This window comes from Pantherophis guttatus, chromosome 2 (genome assembly GCF_059756535.1).
Source record: "Pantherophis guttatus breed Tessera chromosome 2, ASM5975653v1, whole genome shotgun sequence".
Lineage (NCBI taxonomy): Eukaryota > Metazoa > Chordata > Lepidosauria > Squamata > Colubridae > Pantherophis > Pantherophis guttatus.
In genome coordinates this window covers 227,928,276-227,953,496 of record NC_142064.1, presented here as the reverse complement: position 1 = coordinate 227,953,496, position 25,221 = coordinate 227,928,276, and the positions used below count along the sequence as shown (strand labels likewise).

Here is a 25,221-nt window from a genome sequence, read left to right as displayed (position 1 = left end):
AGCCTCCCGCCACAGGCACTACCGGTTCGGCGAGCCGGATAGAACCGGGGGGGATTTCACCGCTGCACCAAGCTGTCCAGATACGCATTGTAATAAGTACGAATGATCATATAGCAAAAATGTCCTGTCTGCAATTTCATTGCATTTTTTGCAGGCATCCTTATCTTACCTCCAAAAGAGCTGAAGGAATTTTCTTTTGTCTTTTGAAGGAAGAATAGTGGATATTGTGGAATACAGAAGAGAAGGCACTGCCTGAAAACCTGGATGAACTTGTAGGGAAGCTTATGCTTATCGGCCGCTCTGCAATAGTAGAAACAGGAAAGGTTTATTTGATATATGACTTTAGGCTTTATATCCAACTGTAAACACTTTATTGTGAGCAATGTGTCTTCTCAACACTACTTTGGGTCTTTAATTTTTATCCATGAAAGACCATTTATTCTGATCAAGTTAAAACCAGAAAAAGAAATTTCCCTCTAATCAAAGCTATTTTTTTACAGTTTGCTTTCGAGATAAATTCTGAATGGTGTGGATTTCAATAACTTCACATTTAACAATAGAACTGGGTTATATAGATATAACCCTCAGGAAGTTGGGCTATATCTAATTGTGTCCCACCCTTGTAGAATAAAATTCTTCCTTTCTAAGCAGCTCACAAATATGAATGAGCTCCACAAGATTCCCGTTGAAAATATTGGTTCCTAATAAGAATATTAGTTTCTGTTTGAAGGGAGGGGAAACTCTGAACAGAAACAGAATAACAGAATCCAACGCCCTGCTCAAGCAGGAGGTCCTATGGCAATTGAGACAAATGGCTGTCCAATCTCTCCTTAAAAATCTATAGTTTGGAGCACTCACAACTTGCAAAAGTTACCTTTGCCAACAGAGACCCCAATGTTTCCAATGGGCAAAAAGGATTCACCTCTGCTTTTCAGTTCTGTGTAGCAGCCATCACAAACTTTTGCTAATCGGTCTTTGAGGTACTTCAGAGGATACTTGTTTCTTGAACAATTTCGGCATATAATCTACATGAACACAAGATATGGTACATACTGTCTAGGTTAAGTCAGAAAAGTATGAATAAAAGTTGGAAGTGACTTGAAGATCATTCAGTTCTAATGCCATGCAACCACATACACACATACACATTCACACACGAACACACACATATGTACAAATACATGTACATAAATGGTAAGAGCCGTGGTGGCACAGTGGTTAGAATGCAGTACTGCAGGCTATTTCTGCTGACTGTCAGCTGCCAGCAGTTCAGCACTTCGATTCTGACCAGTTGAAGGTTAACTCAGCCTTTTATCCTTCCGAGGCTGGAAAAATGAGGACTCAGATTGTTGGGGGGCAATATGCAGACTCTGTAAAATGCTTAGAGAGGGCTGTAAAGCACTGTGAAGCCTAAATGTTATTGCTATTTCTATTAATTATTCTATGAAAGTTACCCTTAAACTAAGATCACCTCCCTCAGTAAGAGGATAGGATGACCCAATTTACCTTAATATTTAATTCATTTTAATATATCTTTAACATTATACATTTTATCATCTTACAGTAAAATGCAGTTGTCACATTTATTGCTCTTTCTAATGAAACTGCTTTGTATTAATCTTCTAAAATGGATGATCGTGTAATAGCACCAGTGTTAGAGCAAGGATCAACTATTACAGGCCTCTTTCAAGTGTTGAAGAATGATTGATATCCGAACACGTCATACATTGCACATAAAAATGAAGTAAGAAGCTGTAATTCCAAACAAGAAATAACAGTCACATCTGTCACAGAATAGACAAATGGACAAAATTACAATAATTTTATTTTATGAAGTGACTAAGACAGGATCAAATTCTGTATGACATTCTTAAAGTAATCACACTATTTATATATAATTTATTATTTAAATTTGTAAGGCTGCCCAACTCAATACTGACTCTGGGTGATGTTCAAATTAAAAATAGATACACTACCTAAAAACAAAACAAAAAATAACTATAATGTGGGGAACAAATATATCCTAATTGAAGGAGATATTGATGCCTGACATCCTATCAGTCAAATGAAATTAGTTTATTACAGGCCGAAAGCCAAATACAATAAGATACTTAATAGTAAAACTGCTAAATACTTATCTCTCTATAAAACAGAAAAACAGTAAGTATAATAGGATCTAAAATAATTAAGAAGATGTAAAATAAAACAGAATAAAATGATGCTATAAGAAGTTCCAAACTTAATGGTGTGGCCTATTGTACAAATGGTAGCACAAACCTGGGTAGCTTGGGAAGATATTTTTGAGACCTTTTCCAAAATAAGTAACATTAAGTATAAATTCCACTCCCTACTGGAAATTTCTTCAAGATTTGATAAATGAAGGTTTGTCTAGACCAGGGGTCTCCAACCTTGGCAACTTTAAGACTGGCAGACTTCAACTCCCAGAATTCCCCAGCCAACTGGCTGGAGAATTCTGGAAGTTGAAGTCCTCCAGGCTGAAAGTTGCCAAGATTTGAGACCCCTGGTCTAGAATAAAGCACAGTAGCATATGGCTTAGCATTTCTAGTGAGTCATCACCACAAAGGACTGCTGAAGGTAATGCATCCAGCCTGACTAAAGTGAAGACCTTATGAAATTTCAGAATTGTAATGGATGGCAAATAGGAGGTTAGAGTCTTTTAGCAGAATATAGTAAATATCTGAGTGTAATGCCTTGCTTAAATTTGTTTGGAGATTTATATCCCAGATTTATTAACTTGAGATCAGTTCTAGCATTCTTAATACCTAATGAGCACAAACTTTTCAGAGAAGTTCACTCAATGAATTTTATCTAGGGCTTTTAAAAACTATGACGATTTAAACTCATATCTAATTACCAACTAGCCAAACTGGATTTTTGTGGAGTAGCTGCTTACAGAAGACAAACCTTTTACTACAATCTATTTTAAAAATGAGATTCCCTTCCTAGTAATGAATTGATGGGAATTGTAATGTACTATAACAGGTGTCAGCAACCTGTGGCTCCGGAGCCGCATGTGGCTCTTTGGGCCCTCTGCTGCGGCTTCCTGTCCCATCACTGGCTGGCCCCTCCCCTCCCCTCCCCCTCCCCTCTCAGTTACTCCTCACCTGGCCTCACCGAGATACAGAGAGAGGGGGGGAGAGAGTGAAAGAGAGAGACATAGATACAGAGAGAGAGAGAGAGAAAGAGGGAGGAGAGAGAGAGGAGGAGAGAGAGAGACATAGAGAGATACAGAAAGAGAGGGGGAGAGAAAGAGAGAAAAGGATTTTGTGGTTCCCAGTGTTTTTTAACAACCGTTTCTCTGCCCTAATGACCAGCGGGGTAGGCATGGCTAGGGGGTCATGTGACTGGGTGGGAGTGAGTGATGTGGAGTTGGCCATGCCCACACAGGTTTTGTGGCTCCCTGTGTTTTTTTTTTTTCCTGTGGGAAACGGGTCCAAATGGCTCTTTGAGTGTTTAAGGTTGCAGACCCCTGTACTATAATAAAGAGATATTGTCCAGATGTTTCTTTGCTGCCAAAGATCAGAAGGCATCCAGTTTGAGAGAGATATTTACCTTCCCGCATGCATGGCAATGGTGACGCCTCAGTGTGAGTTTAAAGTCACAGCCGCAGCTCATACACATCATGACGTGAGATACAGGTACCAAAGTTGGTGGCCTCTCACCCAAAGACATTCCCAGCCTTTCCCTAAGCTGAAAATAAAATACAGTGGCTTGTTTTTAGCCTTATAACAATGTTGAAGACATGCCTCATCTGAACCACTTCAATAAATATTTGTAAGGACTTTAGTGTTGGCCCCCACCTTCAACTGAAATGTCACAATCAGGAAGATACTCACTTTCTGCAGAACACAATAAGATGTTCCTTTAAGATGGGCAAGTTCAAGTCTGTGGCCTACAGCCATATACATAGCCCTTCTACTCTCCTGAGCAGAGGTGGTATTCAGCAGGTTCTGACCAGTTCTGGAGAACCGGTAGTGGAAATTTTGAGTAGTTCGGCGACCCGGTAAATACCACCTCTGACTGGCCCCGCCCCATCTATTTTCTGCTTCCCGAGTCCCAGCTGATCGGGAGGAAATGGGGATTTTGCAGTAACCTTCCCCTGGAGTGGGGTGGGAATGGAGATTTTACAGTATCCTTCCCCTGCCACACCCATCAAGCCACGCCCACAGAACTTGTAGTAAAAAATTTTGAATCCCAAATGCCTTTGAGTGGCAGGGATAAATATTTGTGCTTACTTATAAGAACTTTTTGGAAAAGAGTTAAGGTATGAAATAGTCGCCTGAAGTTGCTTTCCCCCACCCATCTTCCCAAAAACAAATCAAAAGTTTTTGGTTTCACACACTCCTATATCCCCATGATGTCTCTGATGACATCTTTTGTGGCCCCAGGAGGAAAACATTAAAAATGGAACTCTTTTCTTTAAATGAATACCTGCACAGAAATAATGAAAGAGTTATTTTGTCCAGACATACTGGTGGACAGTTGCTATATCTGCAATAGCTATTTTGCTGATATTTTCCACCTCTCTTTTATAGACAGGGATATAGGATAAACTAAGACAGGGATTTTGGGATAAACTAAGGTGCAATTCCTAGAGCCTCAAGGGCATATATGTACACTCCTATTTTGGATTTTTTTTTCTGCCAATGCTATTAAAAGAGTAGGTATGTTAGATGAATAAACATATTTTTGTCCAATGGTTCCTCCCTGTAAAAACATGAGGTGAGAAGCAACCTGATATAGGAACATGTTTTTAGAATATGGTGTTTTTAGAATATGGTGATATGGATAAATCTTCTTTCTTCCAGCATATTCATATTTCTGGGTTGTTCTGCAAAATATTCTATAATTTTCTAAATAATTCATTTTCAGTTCAGAACAGAAACACCCCAATATCTTCCACTCCCTCAAGAACTTAACTTGATTGTAAAGTCTTTTATATAGTAGAATCCCAATTAAAGATATTCTTCCTCACAGAAATTTAGTCAGAAGAGAATAACAAATAATAATAACAAAATTAAACATACAACAAATTAATGAAAATAGTAACATTCCAGCAGTAAATCTGTAGAGATTCTCAGTCATCCAGGTCATGGTTGTCCCAAAAGTGCTTTTTCAGGAGGCAACTGGACTTTCTTGTTTTTTTCTTTTGAAGACATTTCGCTTCTCATCCAATAAGCTTCTTCCGCTCTGACAGGATAATAGGGAATGGAAGGATTTATATTCTTTGCAGACAGCTGGTAATTTGTTGTTCCTTATGATTCTTGGTGAACATATCTTTTCTTTTATGTACAGTGAGAGCATATGCACCAAAGACAAATTCCTTCTGTGTCCAATCACACTTGGCCAATAAAAAATTCTATTCTGTTCTGTTCTGTTCTGTTCTGTTCTGTTCTGTTCTGTTCTGCTCTGCTCTGCTCTGCTCTGCTCTGCTCTACTCTACTCTACTCTACTCTACTCTACTCTACTCTATTCTATTCTAATTGGCATCCTTTTAGAGCAGGGGTGGGCAAATGTGGCCCTTTTACAACCTGTGGACTTCAACTCCCAGAATTCCTAAGCCAGCTTGGCTGTCTCAGGAATTCTGGGAGTTGAAGTCCACAGGTTGTAAAAGGGCCACAGTTGCCCACCCCTGTTTTAGAGGGTCGTTGAAGCACTTGAAGGTTTCTTTGTGTCCTCAAGGTCACCTAAGTTGTGCTCCTGGTTCCTGTAGCCTGCAATTTTTTTTTTCTGGAAATCCATTCCTACTCCCACACCATTCTAAGGGATTTTTTTCTTTTTCAAAAGAAAAAAAAAAGTCCAGTTGCCTCCTGAAAAAACACCTTTGGGACAACCATGACCTGAATGACTGAGAATCTCTACACAATTTGGGATGAACACCCTTTGAATGGTGTGGGAATAGGAATGGATTTCCAGAGAAAAAAATTGCAGACTACAATAACCAGGAGCACTACTCAGGTGACCCTTAGGACACAGCACCTTCCAGTGCTTCAAGAACTCTCTAAAAGGATGCAAATTAACAGCTGTCTGCAAGGAATATAAATCCTTCCATTTCCCACTCTATCCGGTCAGAACTGAAGAAGCTCCTTGGATGAGAAGCGAAACATCTTCAAAAGAAAAAACAACAAAGTCCAGTTGGCTACTGAAAAAAGCACCTTTGGGATTCCAGCAGTAACCTCAAATCAGCTGAATAAGGAGCAGAAACATATATAGTATTGCATGGCCTTCAGCCTTGCTAAAAAAAATTGAAAATAATCTAAATGTCTGACCATGCAGGACTTCTTTTCCTAAACCTACTCATATAGATCACAGAACTGGGGGCACCGGGGTGGGGAGAGGGGATGCTCTCTTACTTCAACACTGTTGTGAAAGCCACCTCCGCTGTGAGCCCCATGGTCTTCTGGGATGCTTCTGCTGATGCAGCTGTACCACTCGTCCCTTTCAGAGCATGAGCTGCCGAGAAAAAGGAAGGAGTCAGCTTGATCCAAGTTATAACCTGCTATTATTTAATGTCTGCATTTTCTTGCCAGCCTTGTCCCTGTTTCTAAAGCAACAGAGAACTCTGAAATGTTTATTTCCCAAAAGCTAACAAATAGAGAATGAGCACTGCCTTTACATTCATCACAGTTTGTTAATATGCTTTTCAAATAATACAAAAAGTGGAAAATACAGACACATATTTTTGCAAACTGGTCATTAGAGGTCACTGTTTACTATGAGAAACCAGCAGAGGCCTCAGCTAGTCTTGTGTTCTGATTTTATCTTGAAATGTTTAATTTTGTTTTTAATTTCAGTTTAATTTTGTTGTCTAATGGGTACCATCTGAATACTTGTTATCACCCTTGCCACATCCATGTCATTTATGAGAGACTCAGCAGTAGGTTGTGTTACGTTTAATTCATTTAAAAAGTAGGGTGAGAATAAATGCAGATTCCTGAAGAATCTGAAGATTAAGGAATTTTTGAAGATTCCTTAAAGCATGCAGAAGGCCTTGTGTCATATCTCAATCCAGGTTTCCTCTCTTAAGGACCTGAGACCCAATAACTTTGGGCATTGCTTCTCAGGGAGTGTGAAAAGTATCATGACCATTTTTCAAATGAGGCAAAACTCACTTACCAAATGTCTCGCTTAGTAACAGAAAATTTGGGTTTAATTGTAATTGTAAGTTGAGGACTACCTGCATAGATTCAACTGGGGCTGTTTTGTTTCCTGTTTCTATAATTGATATTATTGTCCATATTATTTAAGTAAAATGAAGCGAGTGGTTAGAAATAAAAGCATAGGCATCAAACCTTCCTTTCAGGTGGAAGAGGCAGAGTAACACAGCAAGATTTTCTTTGTCCTCAACCGCATGCTCTTTCTGATTTTGATAATGGTTAATTCATTAAGATGGTTTCTTTTAAACAGGGACCCCATTAAGTTGTCAGCAAAGTTTTTAATCTTCCTTCTGTCATTTAAGTGCTATAAAAACGCACTTAAACCCACTGAGTAGAATTGGCTAATTATTTCATTTCATTAGCCCTCCAATCACCTCAGGGACACAATTTGACAAGTGAACTTATAAGCAGAGAATGACAGGGAAAGCATGACAGGGAAAAAAAGTTACAAAAGATGAAGAAACAGGCCATATGTCTATTAGAAATATATTTTTCTACTCTTTCTTTTATGTCTAAGTACTTCTGAAGTGCTTTTGGCACCTGAGGAGCATAGAAATTGCTGTATCTTTTGACTCTTCAGTTAAAATGGATGCTTATTTTATGGTCAAACATTGAGTGTTATCCAATAGAACATCATGGACATTATTGGAGTTTAAATATAGCAAGACATTAATGAGATCTTGGGGAACAAATGTGTCGGCCCACACATTCAATAAAAACAAATGATTGAATACTGTACAACATAGCCTACCTTGCAGATAAAGTTAGGCAATTTTCAGCATATTCAATCTTCAGAACATTCTGAGCCTTTTTTGTTGCTGGACGGCTGACCTAAAAAGAAATGGCATTTGTCTGAAGGAAGGAGGCACCTTAATTTATCTCCCAAATATGCAAATATTTGGGAGGCATACATTTTTCTTTTTCATGTACCAAAAGCAACATGCTGTTCTTTGCAAATGCTTCTTAGAACATCCATATAGAGTTAGTTTGTCCTGCTCAAATGACTATTTATGCTTGAATCACCTGTCTCATTTATTGAAATAAAATTTTATGAACCTTAATCTCACTTCTTTTTTCATAAACTCAGAGACTGGGGGTGAGGTGGGGTGAGGTGGGGTGGGGGTATTTTGTGCATCTAATCCAAAGCCCAGCTCAATGCAGGCAGGCCCAATATACCAGAACATATCCAAGCTTCTGTTTGAAGCATCTATTTGAAGAGTTCTCTCAACTAAAAAAAACCCCAATCATTAGTTTAGCATAGATAAATGATTCCATAGCTGAAGTGCTGTTACTATTAAGAAGTGTATTCTAATGTTCAATTAAACTCACCTTCCTGAAAGTTTAATCCATCAGAAGTAGTACACCAATCAGCATTAAAACATTTTATTATTGTGGCAATTATTTTGCTTTTTGAAGATTGTGACTGTGTTCCCATTAAATCTTTTTTTCTTATTAAATGTAATAAATTTCTTCAACATTTTCTGACACAACTTATTTTTCATATTATATTTTTCTTTTAATCTTTCTACTTGTATACTACTACTGATTATTGCTTTTTTGTGAACTTCAAGTATTTAATAACACTAAAATCACCCTTTTACAATCATATCTCATTATCGAATAATGTTTAGCTTGTGTGACTAATTGCAATCTAGAGATCCATTTTATGGGGTATTTGCCAAGTTAGTTTTATGCTTCATGCTGTGCTGGTGGATCTGATATTTTTGCCAAAGTTGTTGATTTTTATTCTGTTCAGTCTTGTTGCTTCACCTCAATTTAATTATATATACTATAAAAGTATTTCTAAATCCCATACCTATTTTCCAGTTTTCAGGATTCAAAATTTACAACAGAAACACTATTGAAAATTATCAGGCCAGATTCTTATGTAGCCTCAACTGAAATTACACTTCAATTTGATGAGCACTCAGTCCCTTTTCCAAAGAGGTGTGACTACATCTGTTGTCAACACCTAGCCAACTCTTCAGTTAGTGCTTTATTTAAAACAAAATAAGTCACTAAGTCAGAGGTGAAAAACCCTGTACCAGGAGTGGGTTCTACTTACCTTTACTACCGGTTCACAACGGGAGCACGCGCACACGCTTGCTTTGCTCTCACACACACTTCTGTGCATGCGCAGAAGCTTCTGCACATGCACAGATCACCCGTGATGACGTCGTGGCGGGTGGGTGGAGCCTCCCACCAGTTTTACTACCAGTTCTATAGAACCGGACCGAACTGGGGGCAACCCACCACTGCCCTGTACCATACTGAGCCACAGACAGTCAGGCAGCATATCAATTTTAATAAAGTAACAACAACAACAGTAATAATTTGCATATGAGGGCTGTGCTACAAGTCACACTCAAAAATACATAGGAAAATCACATTTAAATTGAATTACATTTAAATTGAATTTATATCAAATTATTTAAACATGATAATTATTATCCTTTTTGGTCACATTCAGGATTACAGTTTGATGATAAAAAAGCTGCAAAAGACTATGTGCTTCTCCAATTAATCCAGACTATATATTGTTGTTCAGTCACTAAATTGTATCCAATTCTTCATAACCACATGAAACCACAGCGCTCCAGGCTCACTTGTCTTCTGCTGTCTCCCAGAGTTTGTCTAAATTCATGTTCTAATCATCTCAACCTCTGCCATTCCCTTCTCCTTTTCCCCCAGATTATATGAGTTTGTCTCAATTTATATTGGGTTCTATTAATCCAGAAACATTACCAGAATGATTACAAAACAATAAAATTAACAATTTTCACAGTGTTTTCCAGGATAACAAAGTGAGGCTGGTCACTGGTTTATTGTTTTCTGGTTAAGCTTTATTTTTTCTTAAAGCAGGAAATCATTAATAATTGAAGAGTCAGACCCGTTAAGTATGATTGTGAAAAAGCAATACTTTTTTTAAAAAAAACTACAAATAAATTACACTAAAATGGTATGCATTGCTTAGTTGTGTTTTCTATTTCTGTGCAACCACGTCTGCTGATTTCCCTCTGATCAAATTTTTAAAAATGTGAAAAAAATGGTGAATCACATGGAGATAAATAGTAAAGTAGAAGATCAATCATTACAATGTTCCAGAAAAATCTCATCTCAATATTGTTTTCTGTGTTCTGCATTTTGTGTTTTGCAAATTCAACAGAACTCTTCACTACACAGTGATTGACTGTGAAGTCCCTTTCTCCTATAGCATTAGCAAATCCTAGTACTTATGGAGAAAGGAAGAAAGGAATCCTGATTGGACAGTATATGTGTTCCATTTTATTTTAGTTTTATTCAAAACAAAGAAGTTTTAGATGAACAAAATACAATAATACATTTTTAAAAAGGGTGAATACTTTCAGGGGGATCCTTGGTGCTCTCTGAGCTTGCTTGTTTCCTTGCAGACATATCATTATCCAAACTAGGTAACTTCATCAGTGCAATGATGAAGTTACCTAGTTTGGGTAGTGAAACATTTGCAAGAAAACAAGCAAGCTCAGAGAGCACCAAGGACCCCTCATTTCAACCCTGAGCTACACATATTCTCCTTTTTTGGTATGTTACCTTCATGCCTGACACAGCCAATGTGTTTTTAAGGCGATATTTGCCATCCTTCTGGGGATATGTATACAGCAGGACATCATTCATCTGTATGAAGAAAAAATAAAATCAATTATACGTAATCTTGAAACAAGTCTACGCTGATGCTGGCCTTAGTGAAACTCTAGTCTCAGACTATTTCTTCAGAGATGGCAACATGGCAGTAATGGCAAAGCTCAAACCAATACATGTCTATTTAATAAAATGGACTGAGGTAAAGAGTTGTATTGAATGTAGTGACTAACAAATTTGATTTGGGATAGCTGATAGATAGATAGATAGATAGATAGATAGATAGATAGATAGATAGATATTACAAATTAGCATAAAATCCATTGTCTGTTTATCTTATTTACCCAATATACTTATAGAGCCCTCCTTTTGCCAAAGCATCTCAGAGAAGTGTACAATAAAAGTAACAATAAAATATATACAAAATAGATCCTTAAAGCACCATTGATTTATAGGAGATGAGAGGAAGAAAATGAAGTATTCTTCCAGCATTCCAAAGTGTGGGTAAGTATCATGGATAGGGTCAGTTCATGAGACTCAACCGTCCTCACTAGATGAAGCAGAGAATCTCAATGACTGGCCAAATCTTTTTGAATTGTAAGCTACCAAAAGTCATTGAGATGGACAGCTATAGAAATCGAATCAATCAATCAATCAATTATAAGGTCAGCAGCAATCTGAGAAATATCCATGTCCCTGAACCTGACTTGGTAGTTAAGTGGCCAATATGAAATTGTTTCAAGATATGCATTAAGGTGAATGTGGCCAGGCCAACAAATTGGCTGCTGTAATCTGCACCAAATACAACATTTGGACCAAGCCCAAACGTAACTCCATATAAATGATCTAAATGTGAGGTTATCAATGCGTGAACAGTTGTAGCTTGGCTATCCTTATCCATGAACAGGTATTGAGTGCATATTGAACAGAATTAATAATAGGCACCCCTAGCCTCCAATTACAATGATGATTCTATCAACACTCTCAAGCCTATATACTTATTCTGAGCCATGGTGGCCCAGTAGTTAGAGTGCAGTCCTGCAGGCTACTTCTGCTGACTGCTGGCTGCCAGAAGTTTGGCAGTTCAAATCTCACCGGCTCAAGGTCCATCCTCAGCCTTCCATCCTTCCCAGGTTGGTAAAATGAGGATCCAGATTATTGGGGGCAATATGCTGATTCTGTAAAGTGCTTAGAGAGGCTGTAAAGCACTGTGAAGTGGTATATAAGTCTAAGTGCTGTTGCTATTCTTTCCAAGGGAGTGCAACCCTTGCAGAACAGATCAATTCCCCAATTTCCAAGCCTGGGAAAACTCCCTCCCACAAAATCGGTAATGTTTACTCCCTCACTTCCACCCATCACTGCACCCAGACATGTTATGCAGTTATGACACAACATAGCCTCTTTTGATTTGGGTATTATGGAGAAACAGAGCAGAATGTCAACTAAAAATTTTAACCTAAGACTGTCTACTGTTGACCTCACCCCATTCCTAAGAGGTCTGTAAGGGGTGTGCATAAGAGCACTGTCCCTGTCCTAATGTTTCCTCTACTTGTATCTATTTTATGTATTTAATTCATGCTTATAATTTTATAAATTACCTAATACATTCTTGACAAATAAAACAAACAAACAAGCAAGCAAGCAAACAAACAAATAAATAAATATTGGTAGCTTCTTGCTCCAAAATCCCAAGTGATTCCCCTCAGCCATTTCATTCTCAATTTCAGAGCCTTTACAATGTGAAGATTTCAACTCCCAGAATTCCTCAGGCACATGGGGAACCCTTCCATTAATGTCTGTAATTAATTATTTTATTAAATCTACTTTGCAATGCTATCCTGTTCTGCTGAAAAAGCAAAAGTTATAGCAAATGCATCTACTGTGTATTTTCTAGAAGATGGAAGAACTTTCTGTTACAGATTTGGAGACGATGGCGATGGAACAGTTAAAAGAAAGAGATGCTTGATAAAGAAAACAGTCTATTGAAATTATTAGTAGGCTGCTGGAGTGGCTGAGGGCTCTTCCTATCATAAAGCTACATGGAACTTCATCTTATACGTGACAGGTATATATGAACACTGCCTGTAAAAGTACTGCTACTAAACGTAGTCCAAATTTTAGTCTGTATTTATATTATTCATCTCCCTTGTCTCCTACTTACTATTCTCCACTTATTACTGCCCTAGAAGATTATTTTTTTCTAGGTCAGCAAATACAGATTTTCTATATTAAAAAAATAACCAAAGCTTCTCAAGGAAGTTTCTGTCACATTTTTGTATTGCTTTGTAAATTACCCCTCCTACCAATATTAATTTAATAATCGCAGTATCTGACCCTGCCTTGTGATTTTATCTTGATTCCAGTACCGCAAGTACCGGGCACCTCTACAAAGATAAATCTAGGATAGTTTCTCGTAAATTGGGAATTGGCAAGGTCAAGGGAGGAAAAAACCCGACTCTTAGCTATTAAAGAACAGATCACAAAAATGAATTTCCCTTGGTTGTTATAACAAAAAAGATTAAATGTGGCTTTCTAGGAGGAAATGTCACAGGAAGAATATCAAGAGAAGTTAATTTTGTTATGAAGCCACAAACACGTCTTGATTTATGCAGTTATTAATTTAGCCTTTAAAATGAGATGATTTCACTGTAGAAAACAGAGATAAAAATTAGGTTGTAGCCTTCTTTGAATATGCAGTGTTTACTTAATTACTGGGAAGGCTATGCCCTTTTCTTTGCCTATTAATGCAGCCACCTAGTATGAGGTCAATTCAGGTCACAGAAGAGATAGCTAATGAAGGGCACCCTGCCATCCCATAAAATTAGTTTGCATGAAGGATTGTCAGGCTTTCCCCAGCATGCACTGCATTATGCCCTGGCTATACGTTCTGCTTGTTGTTTGCAAAGAAAAAAATATATATTAAAAAGTTCTACAAAACACAAGATATTTTGCGTTAGTGATGACAATGGGAGCTACCCTATTGCACTGTTGCTATGGCAGCCATGATTATTATGCTTTGGTTTTTATTAAACATTAATGATGGTTGTGTTTGTTAATTGCCTGTAAGAGTGATTTCCCATCTGTTTTGTCTTCACATTCAGGGAAATGTACCTAATGTCTCAAGTCATGACTAGCTACCAGGAAATTCAAATTAATGCTCTTGAGCTAGCCAGGAGAGGAATGATGTTGCTAAATGTTCATGTCAGCTTTGAGTATCTATATAAAACACTTGTATGGAAGAGATTGTGTTCATCTTCGTGCACTATTTCCCCGTTATTTCAAGAGCATTACACACATTTCTGTACATTACTAACAAATTGACCAAGATGTGTTTGCTAGTAACCTGGTTTTATTCTGTTGGTGTTGCTTTATTTATTTATTTTTTAAAAATTATTTTTTAAACAAACAAACATTTAATACATCAGCCATTCCTTCCATGTGACATCTCAGGGTATTGCTTTATTTTTGTTGAATTTTTGCAGCTGGGAAAGCTGAGCTGAGTCCTTGGGTCTCTTTTCAATTGACGATGCTGAAAGTCAATACTGAAGTTTCCCTAAAATAAATAGCTTATTTTGTACAATGCTTAAAACCAAATTAAATTGCTTCATACCTAGTTAGACTGTGTATTCATCTAGATCCATGCTGTAACTGCTGACCAGCAGTGCCCTATATATAGAATATCAGGAATACACCTGTTGTGTGTGAACCACAAGATCTACACACGAAGTGTTCAATTAGCTACTTTCACAGAAATCTTTCCAGGCTGGCAGTCTAGACCTGAGTCAGGCTAGATAAGATTCAGCTGCATTCAAGGGAATTGCTCCTTGCTCTCTTGTGTCTCAATAAATATTCTATACTAAATCCATGCTTGATACCTTCCCCTGGCTCAGCCAGTCTCTCTCCACAACATCTTTCTTTTCAACATCAACTTGAAATCTTATCTAAACAGAAAATTTAGGAGTTATCCTGGGGGGTTTTGTCCAAAGGTACCTGTTTGTTTTTTAAATATGGTCAACATTAACATACTATTTGAATGCAGATTTTATTTTGTTTGAGAGGTCCTTGGTGCTCTCTGAGCTTGCTTGTTTCCTTGCACGTTTCATTACCCAAACTAGGTAACATCATCAGTGCTAGTAAGGAGTGCTGTTTGCTGTCAGTTTATATTCTGGTGGCTTGCCTGTCTGTGTTGGTGGAGGCAGTCTTAGAAATTCTTTGGCTGGGCTGTTTACTGATGGCTCTTTGGCAGTTTCTTGCTTACTTGATTGATGGTCTGAAGTTAACCTTGGAGTTAATCTATGCTGACCTGAGTGCTGATTACTGGTGGAGACGTGCTGGAGTCTTTTTCTCTTTTGGGCTGATTATCTCTTTTGCATAGTCTATAGCAGTGGTGGTATTCAGCCAGTTTCTATCCAGTTCGAGCAAACCGGTAGCGGCGGTTGCGGGAGGCTCCACCCACCCGCCTGGACATCATCATGTCCTGTTTTTGACACTCTGTGCATACACAGAAGGTCCTGCGCATGTACGGAAGGTCCTGCGCATGTGCAGAAGGTCCTGTGCATGCGCGGAGGTGTTGCGTGCGAGTGCTCAAATTTGCGAACTGGTAGCAAAGGTAAGTGAATACCACCTATAGATGTTGCTAATGTCTATGTGACTATTGATGACTGATTTGTCAGAGTGCCAGGATTCTAGAAATTCCCTGCCATTTTTGGACTTGGCCTGGTCTAGGATTGTCACATTTTTCCAATTGTTTTCTCTAATTTCTCAACAAATAATTCTTTGACAAAAGCAATGTGCAAAAAATCTACAGTTGCTGAATAGATAATACATAAATAGACAATTATATTTGTTTTTAGAGGTTTGCACTGCAGTCTGCAAAGTTCAATAGGGCTTACTTCGGAGGAATCATAGGTAAGGCCAGAAGAGGAATATACTCCTTTTCAATTATTTAAATGCTATTCAGGACAAATTCCTATGATCTATGTCATTAAAAAATTAAATTAGACTCTTTCTAGCTGTTATCATATTGAATACAGGTAGTCCTCAAGTGAAGTCTATTGCTAAAGATTTCACTTTTTAAACTATTTTTGTTTATTTTTAAACTATTTTAAGAAAGATATGATTATCCCAACCCATACCACTTCTATACAAACATCCCTATTAAAAAAAAAAACTTTCCGGAAGACATTCTGTGATATATACTATACGAAGGTCTAACTTTCCAACATATGCACTGATTTTTATGATGATTCCTACAAACTCAACAACAGCTGTTCTTTCCAGGGAAGCCCATTTATGCATTCTACTTTAATACCATACCTAATGTACTGCTATTTATTCTGCAGCTGTGCAACATGGGCATTTATATTCTATGCAAATTATTGTAATAATTATTTCATTCTCCTTAGGTACACTGAGAGCATATACATCTAAGACAAATTCCTTGTGTTTTCAATCACACTTGGCCAATAAAGAATTCTATTCTATTCTATTCTATTCTATTCTATTCTATTCTATTCTATTCTATTCTATTCTATTCTATTCTATTCTATTCTATTCTATTCTATTCTATTCTATTCTATTCAATAGCGTAGGAACCAGTGGTGGGTTGCCCCCGGTTTAGACCGGTTCTATAGAACCGGTAGGAAAACTGGAGGGAGGCTTCACCCACCCACCCCAACATCATCAAAACGCTTCTGCGCATGCGCAGAAGAGTGTGCACGCATGCATGCATGAGCAAAGCGTTCGTGTGCGCGCGGCCCTGTTGCGAACTGGTAGTAAAGGTAAGTAGAACCCACCCCTGGTAGGAACTAATAACCACATTACATATATGGCCCTTTTACAATTGTCTTCTGGATCAACCAACTATGTGAAATAAAATTCCAACAGTTTTTCAGGTTTTGTTACCTGAAACTTATAAACACAGTCCTAAGCGTGAGACCGCACAGGCTGTTTTATTTCTGATGATCCAAATCATTAGCTTTCATTGTTACTCCAAATTTTACTTCATAGCAATAGAGATGCCTGACTGTATTATTCATTTTTGGCAGAAGAGATGAAAAAACAGGAAAGGATGTCACTGGTATATATTTATTCATGTGCCATTAAATCCCGCAAGAACTCGCTTTTGCAATATTTCCAACTGCCAAGAGATAATTATTTTCCCCCCTGCAGTGAACAGCCAGTCTAATTTTGAGTCACACAACTTGCAGCACAATCTAAATTCACGTTTCATTCAGAAATGGTTTTCCTTTTATTTTAACGCACACAGCTTATAGCAACGACTTTGTCTTTGCAATTTGAATGACAAAAAACTAGGGAAACATAATTGAAACTGAAACTACGTTATATCTCTAGGTCCTATTTCAATGCTTCAGGAAGGGAAAGAGAGCAACCAAGAGGGAAAAAAAAAACCCACAACTCCGCTACTGCTAAATTTGCCACCACAGTTGGTATCTGAAGCCATTTACTAACTGAAAAAAAGGAATGCTTTGAAACCTCCTGTCATTAATATAATTTGACATGCTCTGGAATTAAGTACATAGAAAAAAGTAAATTTGAATTCAAATTTAGTTGTATTCCTTGAAAGATTCTAGAGCATAGTTTATTTGAACCATAAACGCATTGAAAACAATGTAATAATTTTTACAACTCAGCATGTATTGGTTAAGAACTAATCTTATCTCAATTTTCCATTGGATGACTTACTTTGTAGACTATGGGAATGATGTAGACATAATATATCTTGACATTTTAATTGACAATTAAGTATGAGCTGAATGGTATATCTATTGAGTACCCTTTTTCCCCCAAAATAAGACATCCCCTGATAATAAGCCCAATTGGGCTTTTGAGCACATGGCAATAAGGCCAAGCGCTTATTTCAGGGTTCAAAAAAATATAAGACAGGGTCTTATTTTCGGGGAAACACAGTAGTTATAAGAAGGGTTTGGACTAGAAGACCTCCAAGGTCCCTTCCAACTCTGTTATTGTATTGTATTGTATTGTATTGTATTGTATTGTATTGTATTGTATTGTATTGTATTGTATTGTATTGTATTGTATTGTACTGCACTGCATTCTATTCTATTCTATTCTATTCTATTCTATTCTATTCTATTCTATTCTATTCTATTCTATTCTACAGCTAGTTTGAAAACCATGCTCAAAAAGATACTCATCTATTGATCCTCATCAAATAGAGGGAGGTATCAGGTGGGGAGCCACAGGACTTGCTCTTAATCTTTTAAATCTAGAATTCAAAAATAACATTCAAAACTATCTTGATAGACTAAAACTGGGCTTCAAATAAAAAAGTAAATGTAATGCAGGTAGACCTCAATTAATGACCACATGTTCAGTAACTGTTCAAACTTGCAAGACTACTAACTGTACTTAAGAACACTCTTTGACGTTCAACTGTTGCAGTGTGCCAGGTGATGTGATCATGATTTCCATCCTTCCCTGGCCAGCTTCCCACAAGCAAACTGGGAAGCCAGCAGGAAAATGGAAGTCATGGTCACATGAAGTCACATGATCCACGTGACCCTTGGTTAATGACAGTAACTAGGAACTGCTGAAACTACTATTGCTAAGCAGTGCAATTACGTGACATCATGCTTTACAACTGCATTACTTAATGATAGAAATTTTGGTCCCAATTACCATTGTTAAGCTAGGACCACCTGTAAACACAAATACAATTTTCCTCGTTTTGGAGAAGGAAATAAAAATATTGGATATAGGATAGGACCATGATGGTGAACCTATGGCACACCAGCCATCGCCCACTACTCTTCCGGTTTCCGGCATGCATCTTCATGTGCGCATGTGTGCATCTGTGTGTTTGCATGCACGCCAGAAACTGAAAGACCAGGTAACTGGCACGCATGTACACACCGGAAACTAGAAGCTCAGCTTCCCAGCGCGCATGTCTTCCAGTTTCTGATGCTCCCATGCATGCGCACTGGGAAGCTGCTGTTCCAGTTTCTGGCACTCCCCCGTGTGTGTGTGCAATCTCCCGTTTCGGCAACACTGGGATAGGGAATACATGACTTATAATAACACATATGGAATTGTAACTGATCAGTTACTAGTTGAATATGAGTCAGCAATGTTAGTTAGTTAGTTAGTTAGTTAGTTAGTTTATTATATTTATATACCGCCCTTCTCCTGAGGGACTCAGGGCGGTGAACAGCCATGGTAAAAACAATATACAGCAAAAATTAAAAGCTTATTAAAATAATTCAATCATTCGGCCAGATTTAAAACATCCAACTAAAATCATTTAAAAACCCCTATCAAAACCCAATTTAAAAAACTTTTATCCTGTCAGACCAGCTTGCTGGAATAATAGGGTCTTCAGAGCGCGACAGAAGGCACGGAGGTTGGGGATCCTTCGTATGTCCAGGGCAGTTCATTCCATAGGGCCGGGGCCCCCACAGAAAAGGCTCTCACCCTGGGGGTCGCCAGCCTATACTATTTGGCTGACGGCACCCTGAGGAGGCCCTCTCTGTGGGAGCGTATTGGTCGGTGGGAGGCAATCGGTGGCAGAATGCGGTCCTGTAGGTAACCAGGTCCTAAGCCATGGAGCACTTTAAAGGTGGTAACCAACACCTTGAAGCGCAGCCGGAAGACCACCGGGAGCCAGTGCAGCTCGCGCAAGATGGGTGTTACATGGCAGCGACGAGTCGCCCCGATTATTACTCGCGCGGCTACATTCTGGACCAGAGGGAGCCTCCGGGTGCTCCTCAAGAGGAACCCCATGTAGAGAGATGTGATATGAGTCAGCAAGGTAAATACAATTTTAGGCTGCAAAACTGAAGTATAGTTTAAATCTGCTTTGGTCATATAGGAAGAAATATAATCTTTCTGGAATATATACCCCCTGCACCTTCAGAAATTAGACTTGCCTTGATTCTGCTGGCCTTTTACAAGACATAAAAAACATGGCTTTGTATCGAGTCTGAGGCCCTGATAGCATGGGAGAACATGTTTCATGGTTAATTTGAGTGTTTATGAGTGCTCTTGGCTGTTATTTTTGTTTTTGCTGTTTTTGTAAAAGAAATCTCAATATTTGTATTGTTTTTACCCTCTTTTAATTGTTCTTCACTCAGTCATATATATGTGATTAGTAAAATATAAAATGTAGAGGAGTCCCTGCAAATTTTATTCTGCTAGTTGTTGCCAACTGTAGGGGCAGTGCTCATCCCTGCTTCAAGGTCATTGAGCCAGCACTGTCTGAAGACATTTCCACAGTCATGTGGCCAGCATGGTGTCATGGAGTGCCCTTACCTTCCCACAGAAGTGCTACCTATTTATCTACTCGCATTTGCATGCTTTTGAACTGCTAGGTTGGCAGGGGCAAGGAACAAGAGCTCCCCCCATTGCATGGCACTCAGGACTCGAACCTGGGCTGCCTGCTTTTCGGCCTACAAGCCCAGACTCTTAACCACTGAGCCACTGCACCGCCCCTGCATATGAGATAAGCAGCCTATAAACTTATTAAGTAAATAAACAAATAAATATTTATTAAAGTTTTGGGGAATAATGTCCAAACTAGCATTTATATTGCTGCAACATTAAGTTGGAATTTTGTTTATTTATAAGAAAGTCCCATTTTGTCTAGTGTCATTTATTCCCTAGGACTGTGATGGCGAACCTATGGCACACGTGTCACAGGTGGCACGCGGAGCCATTTCTCCGGGCACGCGAGCTGTCGCCCTAGGTCAGCTCCACCATGCATGCGCTTGCACCTCCCGCCAGCCAGCTGATTTTCAGGTCTCTGTCGCGCATGTGGGAGACACGCATGCATGCCCATGCCACCCCACCCCTCCCAGGAGTCTCCACGCGGCCCGTTTTGGATGCCAGGTAAGTACAGGGCTCATGCGGAGGCTCTGGGAGGGCGAAAAATGGGCCTACAGGAAGTCAGAAAACAGACCATTTCCAGCCCCCAGAGGCTTCAGTGTGGCCTGCTAGGCCCAAAACAGGATGCGGGGGATTGCATGCGCATTCGCAGGGGTGGGGAGCGTGGGGGGGGTCGCACGTGCCTGCTCAGGAAGGTAGGGCAGTGCGGGGGGATTGCGTGCACATGCGCAGGGAGGTGGGGCATGCAGGGGGCATTGCATTATTGGTGTGGGCACACACAGGCGTGCTATTATGCATGCACGCACATTTTTGGCACCCAAGGAAAAAAAGTTAGCCATCACTGCCCTAGGAAATACGTTGCTGATTGCCAACCTTATTTGCACAGATTCATTCATGTACATCAGACTACATATTAATAGAGAGTAAAAACAAAATCTTACCAAGAATAAATGTCGAGGATGCCTATTTTTCCCAGACACTTTCATTAATGTCCCTTCTTTCAGAAATATCTGAGAAAGAAAACAGAGGCACAAATACATCTTTTTTTCTTTACATTCAGTAGTTCAACATGTGAATCGGAATACAGACGCAACTCTTGGCAATCATTAATTGCCTTTTGAATTAAAGAGAAATGGCTTAATGAAACCCTAAAGTTTGCAGTGTCGTACTATAGCAAATATTGGCAAATAATCAAGGATATCAGATCTACTGAACTCAACATTTACTGGAATGAACCTCAAACTTTTACATAATACTGTTAATCAAAAAGAGAACTTACTCTTCCTGGTTGTAGAAGGTTGCTCTGTCCCTTGACACTGTGCTCTATATGTACCAATTTCTGCAAATTTTCCTGTGGATAAAAAAAAAGAAGCAAATAATGTGATTTAATAGAAATTTACTACATTTAATGCACATGATATGCTTCTGTTTGAATGAAGGAAAGCAACTGAAATATAGCACCATCAGCCTCTGTGTAACGTGATTAATAAAGAAAGAAAATTCTAGAGAAATAGATTTGTGTAAGAATACAGTAAGTATGGATCTTTGTACATATGCCACTAATGATAGGTGAATTTCTATCTGAGATTGAGAAGCAGTAGGGTGAATAAAATGTACAGTTGGCTTGCAAATAGAAATCAGAACAAGAAATATTTAACTTAATATTGATGAAACTTAAATTAAAGTAACTGAACAACATTAACTAAAGAGATGTAAATATAGACAAATATAAATGTGTAGATAAGAACAATGAATATTATAATGTGTGTGTGTGTGTGTGTGTATATATATGTATATATATATATATGTCTTTTTTCCTTTTTCGTAGGCTTTTATGTGCATATTCTTTCTAGCCAGGTTTTACCTATGTAAACTAAGTTGTTCTACAGCCCTGGTTCTGTGAAATATCATTCACAAGTTTCTGAGCCTTTTTTCTGCTGACAAACTGCAACTCTGTGTTGCTCTCTGGGAGACTCAGATAGCTATTTCTGCCTATTAAGGCGTCATCAGTGAGCCACACCCACTTCTCAGATATCCTCCCTGTAAAGGTACAATGTGTCTTTTTTCCTTTTTCGTAGGCTTTTATGTGCATATTCTTTCTAGCCAGGTTTTACCTACGTAAACTAAGTTGTTCTACAGCCCTGGTTCTGTGAAATCTCATTCACAAGTTTCTGGGCCTTTTTTCTGCTGACAAACTGCAACTCTGTGTTGCTCTCTGGGAGACTCAGATAGCTATTTCTGCCTATTAAGGTGTCATCAGTGAGCCACACCCACTTCTCAGATATCCTCCCTGTAAAGGTACAATGTGTCTTTTCCCCTTTTTCGTAGGTTTTTATGTGCATATTCTTTCTAGCCAGGTTTTACCTACGTAAACTAAGTTGTTCTACAGCCCTGGTTCTGTGAAATCTCATTCACAAGTTTCTGGGCCTTTTTTCTGCTGACAGACTGCAACTCTGTGTTGCTCTCTGGGAGACTCAGATAGCTATTTCTGCCTATTAAGGTGTCATCAGTGAGCCACACCCACTTCTCAGATATCCTCCCTGTAAAGGTACAATGTGTCTTTTCCCCTTTTTCGTAGGTTTTTATGTGCATATTCTTTCTAGCCAGGTTTTACCTACGTAAACTAAGTTCTACAGCCCTGGTTCTGTGAAATCTCATTCACAAGTTTCTGGGCCTTTTTTCTGCTGACAGACTGCAACTCTGTGTTGCTCTCTGGGAGACTCAGATAGCTATTTCTGCCTATTAAGGCGTCATCAGTGAGCCACACCCACTTCTCAGATATCCTCCCTGTAAAGGTACAATCTGGCTCTCCCAGAGAGCAACACAGAGTTGCAGTCTGTCAGCAGAAAAAAGGCCCAGAAACTTGTGAATGAGATTTCACAGAACCAGGGCTGTAGAACAACTTAGTTTACGTAGGTAAAACCTGGCTAGAAAGAATATGCACATAAAAGCCTACGAAAAAGGGAAAAAGACACATTGTACCTTTACAGGGAGGATATCTGAGAAGTGGGTGTGGCTCACTGATGACGCCTTAATAGGCAGAAATAGCTATCTGAGTCTCCCAGAGAGCAACACAGAGTTGCAGTTTGTCAGCAGAAAAAAGGCCCAGAAACTTGTGAATGAGATTTCACAGAACCAGGGCTGTAGAACAACTTAGTTTACGTAGGTAAAACCTGGCTAGAAAGAATATGCATATATATATATATATATATATATATATATATATATATATATATATATATATATATAGGTCTTTGGTTATTCGGGTCTTCTCCCACGTAAAATTGGAAGTGTCTTGGCGACGTTTCGATGAAGTCTCATTCGTCATCTTCAGGCTGGTGTTCTCGGCTTCGTGCTTCCAGGAGCTCCTGGAAGCACGAAGCCGAGAACACCAGCCTGAAGATGACGAATGAGACTTTGTCGAAACGTCGCCAAGACACTTCCAATTTTACGTGGGAGAAGACCCGAATAACCAAAGACCTACATACAAACACCCGCGAAAACCTGAGAAAACAAATATATATATATATATATATATATATATATATATATATATATATATATATATATATATATATATATATTTGTTGGAGTAATGCGATTATCCTACTATTGAATAGTAAATATAAATGATAGAATAGAGAACTACCAAAGCAAAATGCATAAGTCGATACGACATGCTGTAAAATTACCATTAATGTTATGTAATGTTCAATACGTTATGTCTTGACATGTTTTGCTTTTATATGTGTGTGATTGTTTTTTGTGTTGTTTTTAAAGACAAACTGTTTAATAAAAATTATTTTTAAAAAAATAAACAAAGAACATTCTAAAGAAATAAATTAGTGTAAGAATATAGTAAGTACGGATCTTTGTACATATGCCACTGCATCCACAAATGACAAACAGGTGAATTTCTATCTGAGATTGAGAAGCAGTAGGAAGACATCATCAGTTATTGGCACTGATAGAGTTGTTATCTACTATCACATACACTGGGTAATGAAGTGATATGGTATGTGCAAAGGTTTCTTCACTGAAATTATAGTTATCCAACTGAGATGAGAGCAAGAGAATTCTAACATAAATTATAAATCATAGCTAATTGTGAGAATTCAGAACCACAATACTAGTTTAATGAATACAACTTCTCCATCACTCAGAACTTTCATACTCATTGAATTCAGGTATACACACTGTTGGTGGTGTCCAATCTTCCACAACAAAATTGCCAACTGTTTCACTATCCCTTGCTAATAGACCTCTAAAGCAGCTTGATCTGCCTCTAGCAGATGTTTCCTTCTTTTCACACTATGAAAAGGGTTGCATTGCTGGGAGTTTTTTTGTTTTGTTTTGTTTTGTTTTTTACAACTAGGCTACTGGTATACCCACAAGAATGGTGTAGGATGTTTGTTTCTTGTGTAATAGAACAGAATAGAATTCTTTATTGGCCAAGTGTGATTGGACACACAAGAATTTGTCTTTGGTGCATATGCTCTCAGTGTACATAAAAAGAAAAGATACGTTCATCAAGAATCATAAGGTACAACACTTAATGATAGTCATAGGGTACAAATAAGCAATCAAATCATATTAGGAACAATCATAAGAATACAATCATAAGAATACCAACAACAAAGTTACAGTCATACAGTCATAAGTGGAAGGAGATGGGTGATAGGAACGATGAGAAGATTAATAGTAATGCAGACTTAGTGAATAGTTTGACAGTGTTGAGGGAATTATTTGTTTAGTAGGGTGATGGTGTAATTAGATCAACACACCTAAACACCTGCCTTTAATGAGAATACCTAGCACTACTTATCAACATTGTGATACCAGGCACTTTCTGAGCATAGCCACCTTGTTTAGCTTTCAAAAGAGCATCGTAATTGAGTCAGTAACATATATTTTCTATAATCAGTTACATGGCCATTAACGCTACTTCTTGTAGAGAAGTAGAGTTTTTACTGGTAGTAAAAAAGAAACAATAGAAAATTTTGCCAGGATGAACAGCAATTGTAGTAACTTTTAAAAGATATTCAGGGCGTCTGAGGGTTCT

At 38.4% G+C, this 25,221-nt stretch overlaps 1 protein-coding gene across 8 annotated transcripts in view; it reads right to left on the bottom strand.

Moving 5' to 3' along the window:
- Window positions 1-25,221, bottom strand: part of FGD5 (FYVE, RhoGEF and PH domain containing 5) — a 157,071-nt gene that overhangs the window by 6,733 nt on the left and 125,117 nt on the right. For 5 of the 8 annotated variants that reach the window (XM_060688292.2, XM_060688294.2, XM_060688289.2 and 2 more), the window contains exons 11-18: window positions 21,439-21,510; window positions 21,101-21,169; window positions 10,749-10,832; window positions 7,930-8,009; window positions 6,375-6,474; window positions 3,574-3,711; window positions 875-1,025; window positions 170-300 (exon numbers count right to left, since the gene is read on the bottom strand). In XM_060688292.2, coding sequence (XP_060544275.2) covers window positions 170-300; window positions 875-1,025; window positions 3,574-3,711; window positions 6,375-6,474; window positions 7,930-8,009; window positions 10,749-10,832; window positions 21,101-21,169; window positions 21,439-21,510 — 825 coding nt within the window. The remainder of the gene's footprint in view (window positions 1-169; window positions 301-874; window positions 1,026-3,573; window positions 3,712-6,374; window positions 6,475-7,929; window positions 8,010-10,748; window positions 10,833-21,100; window positions 21,170-21,438; window positions 21,511-25,221) is intronic. The other 3 variants (XM_060688291.2, XM_087883738.1, XM_087883739.1) reach the window with 2 other exon arrangements.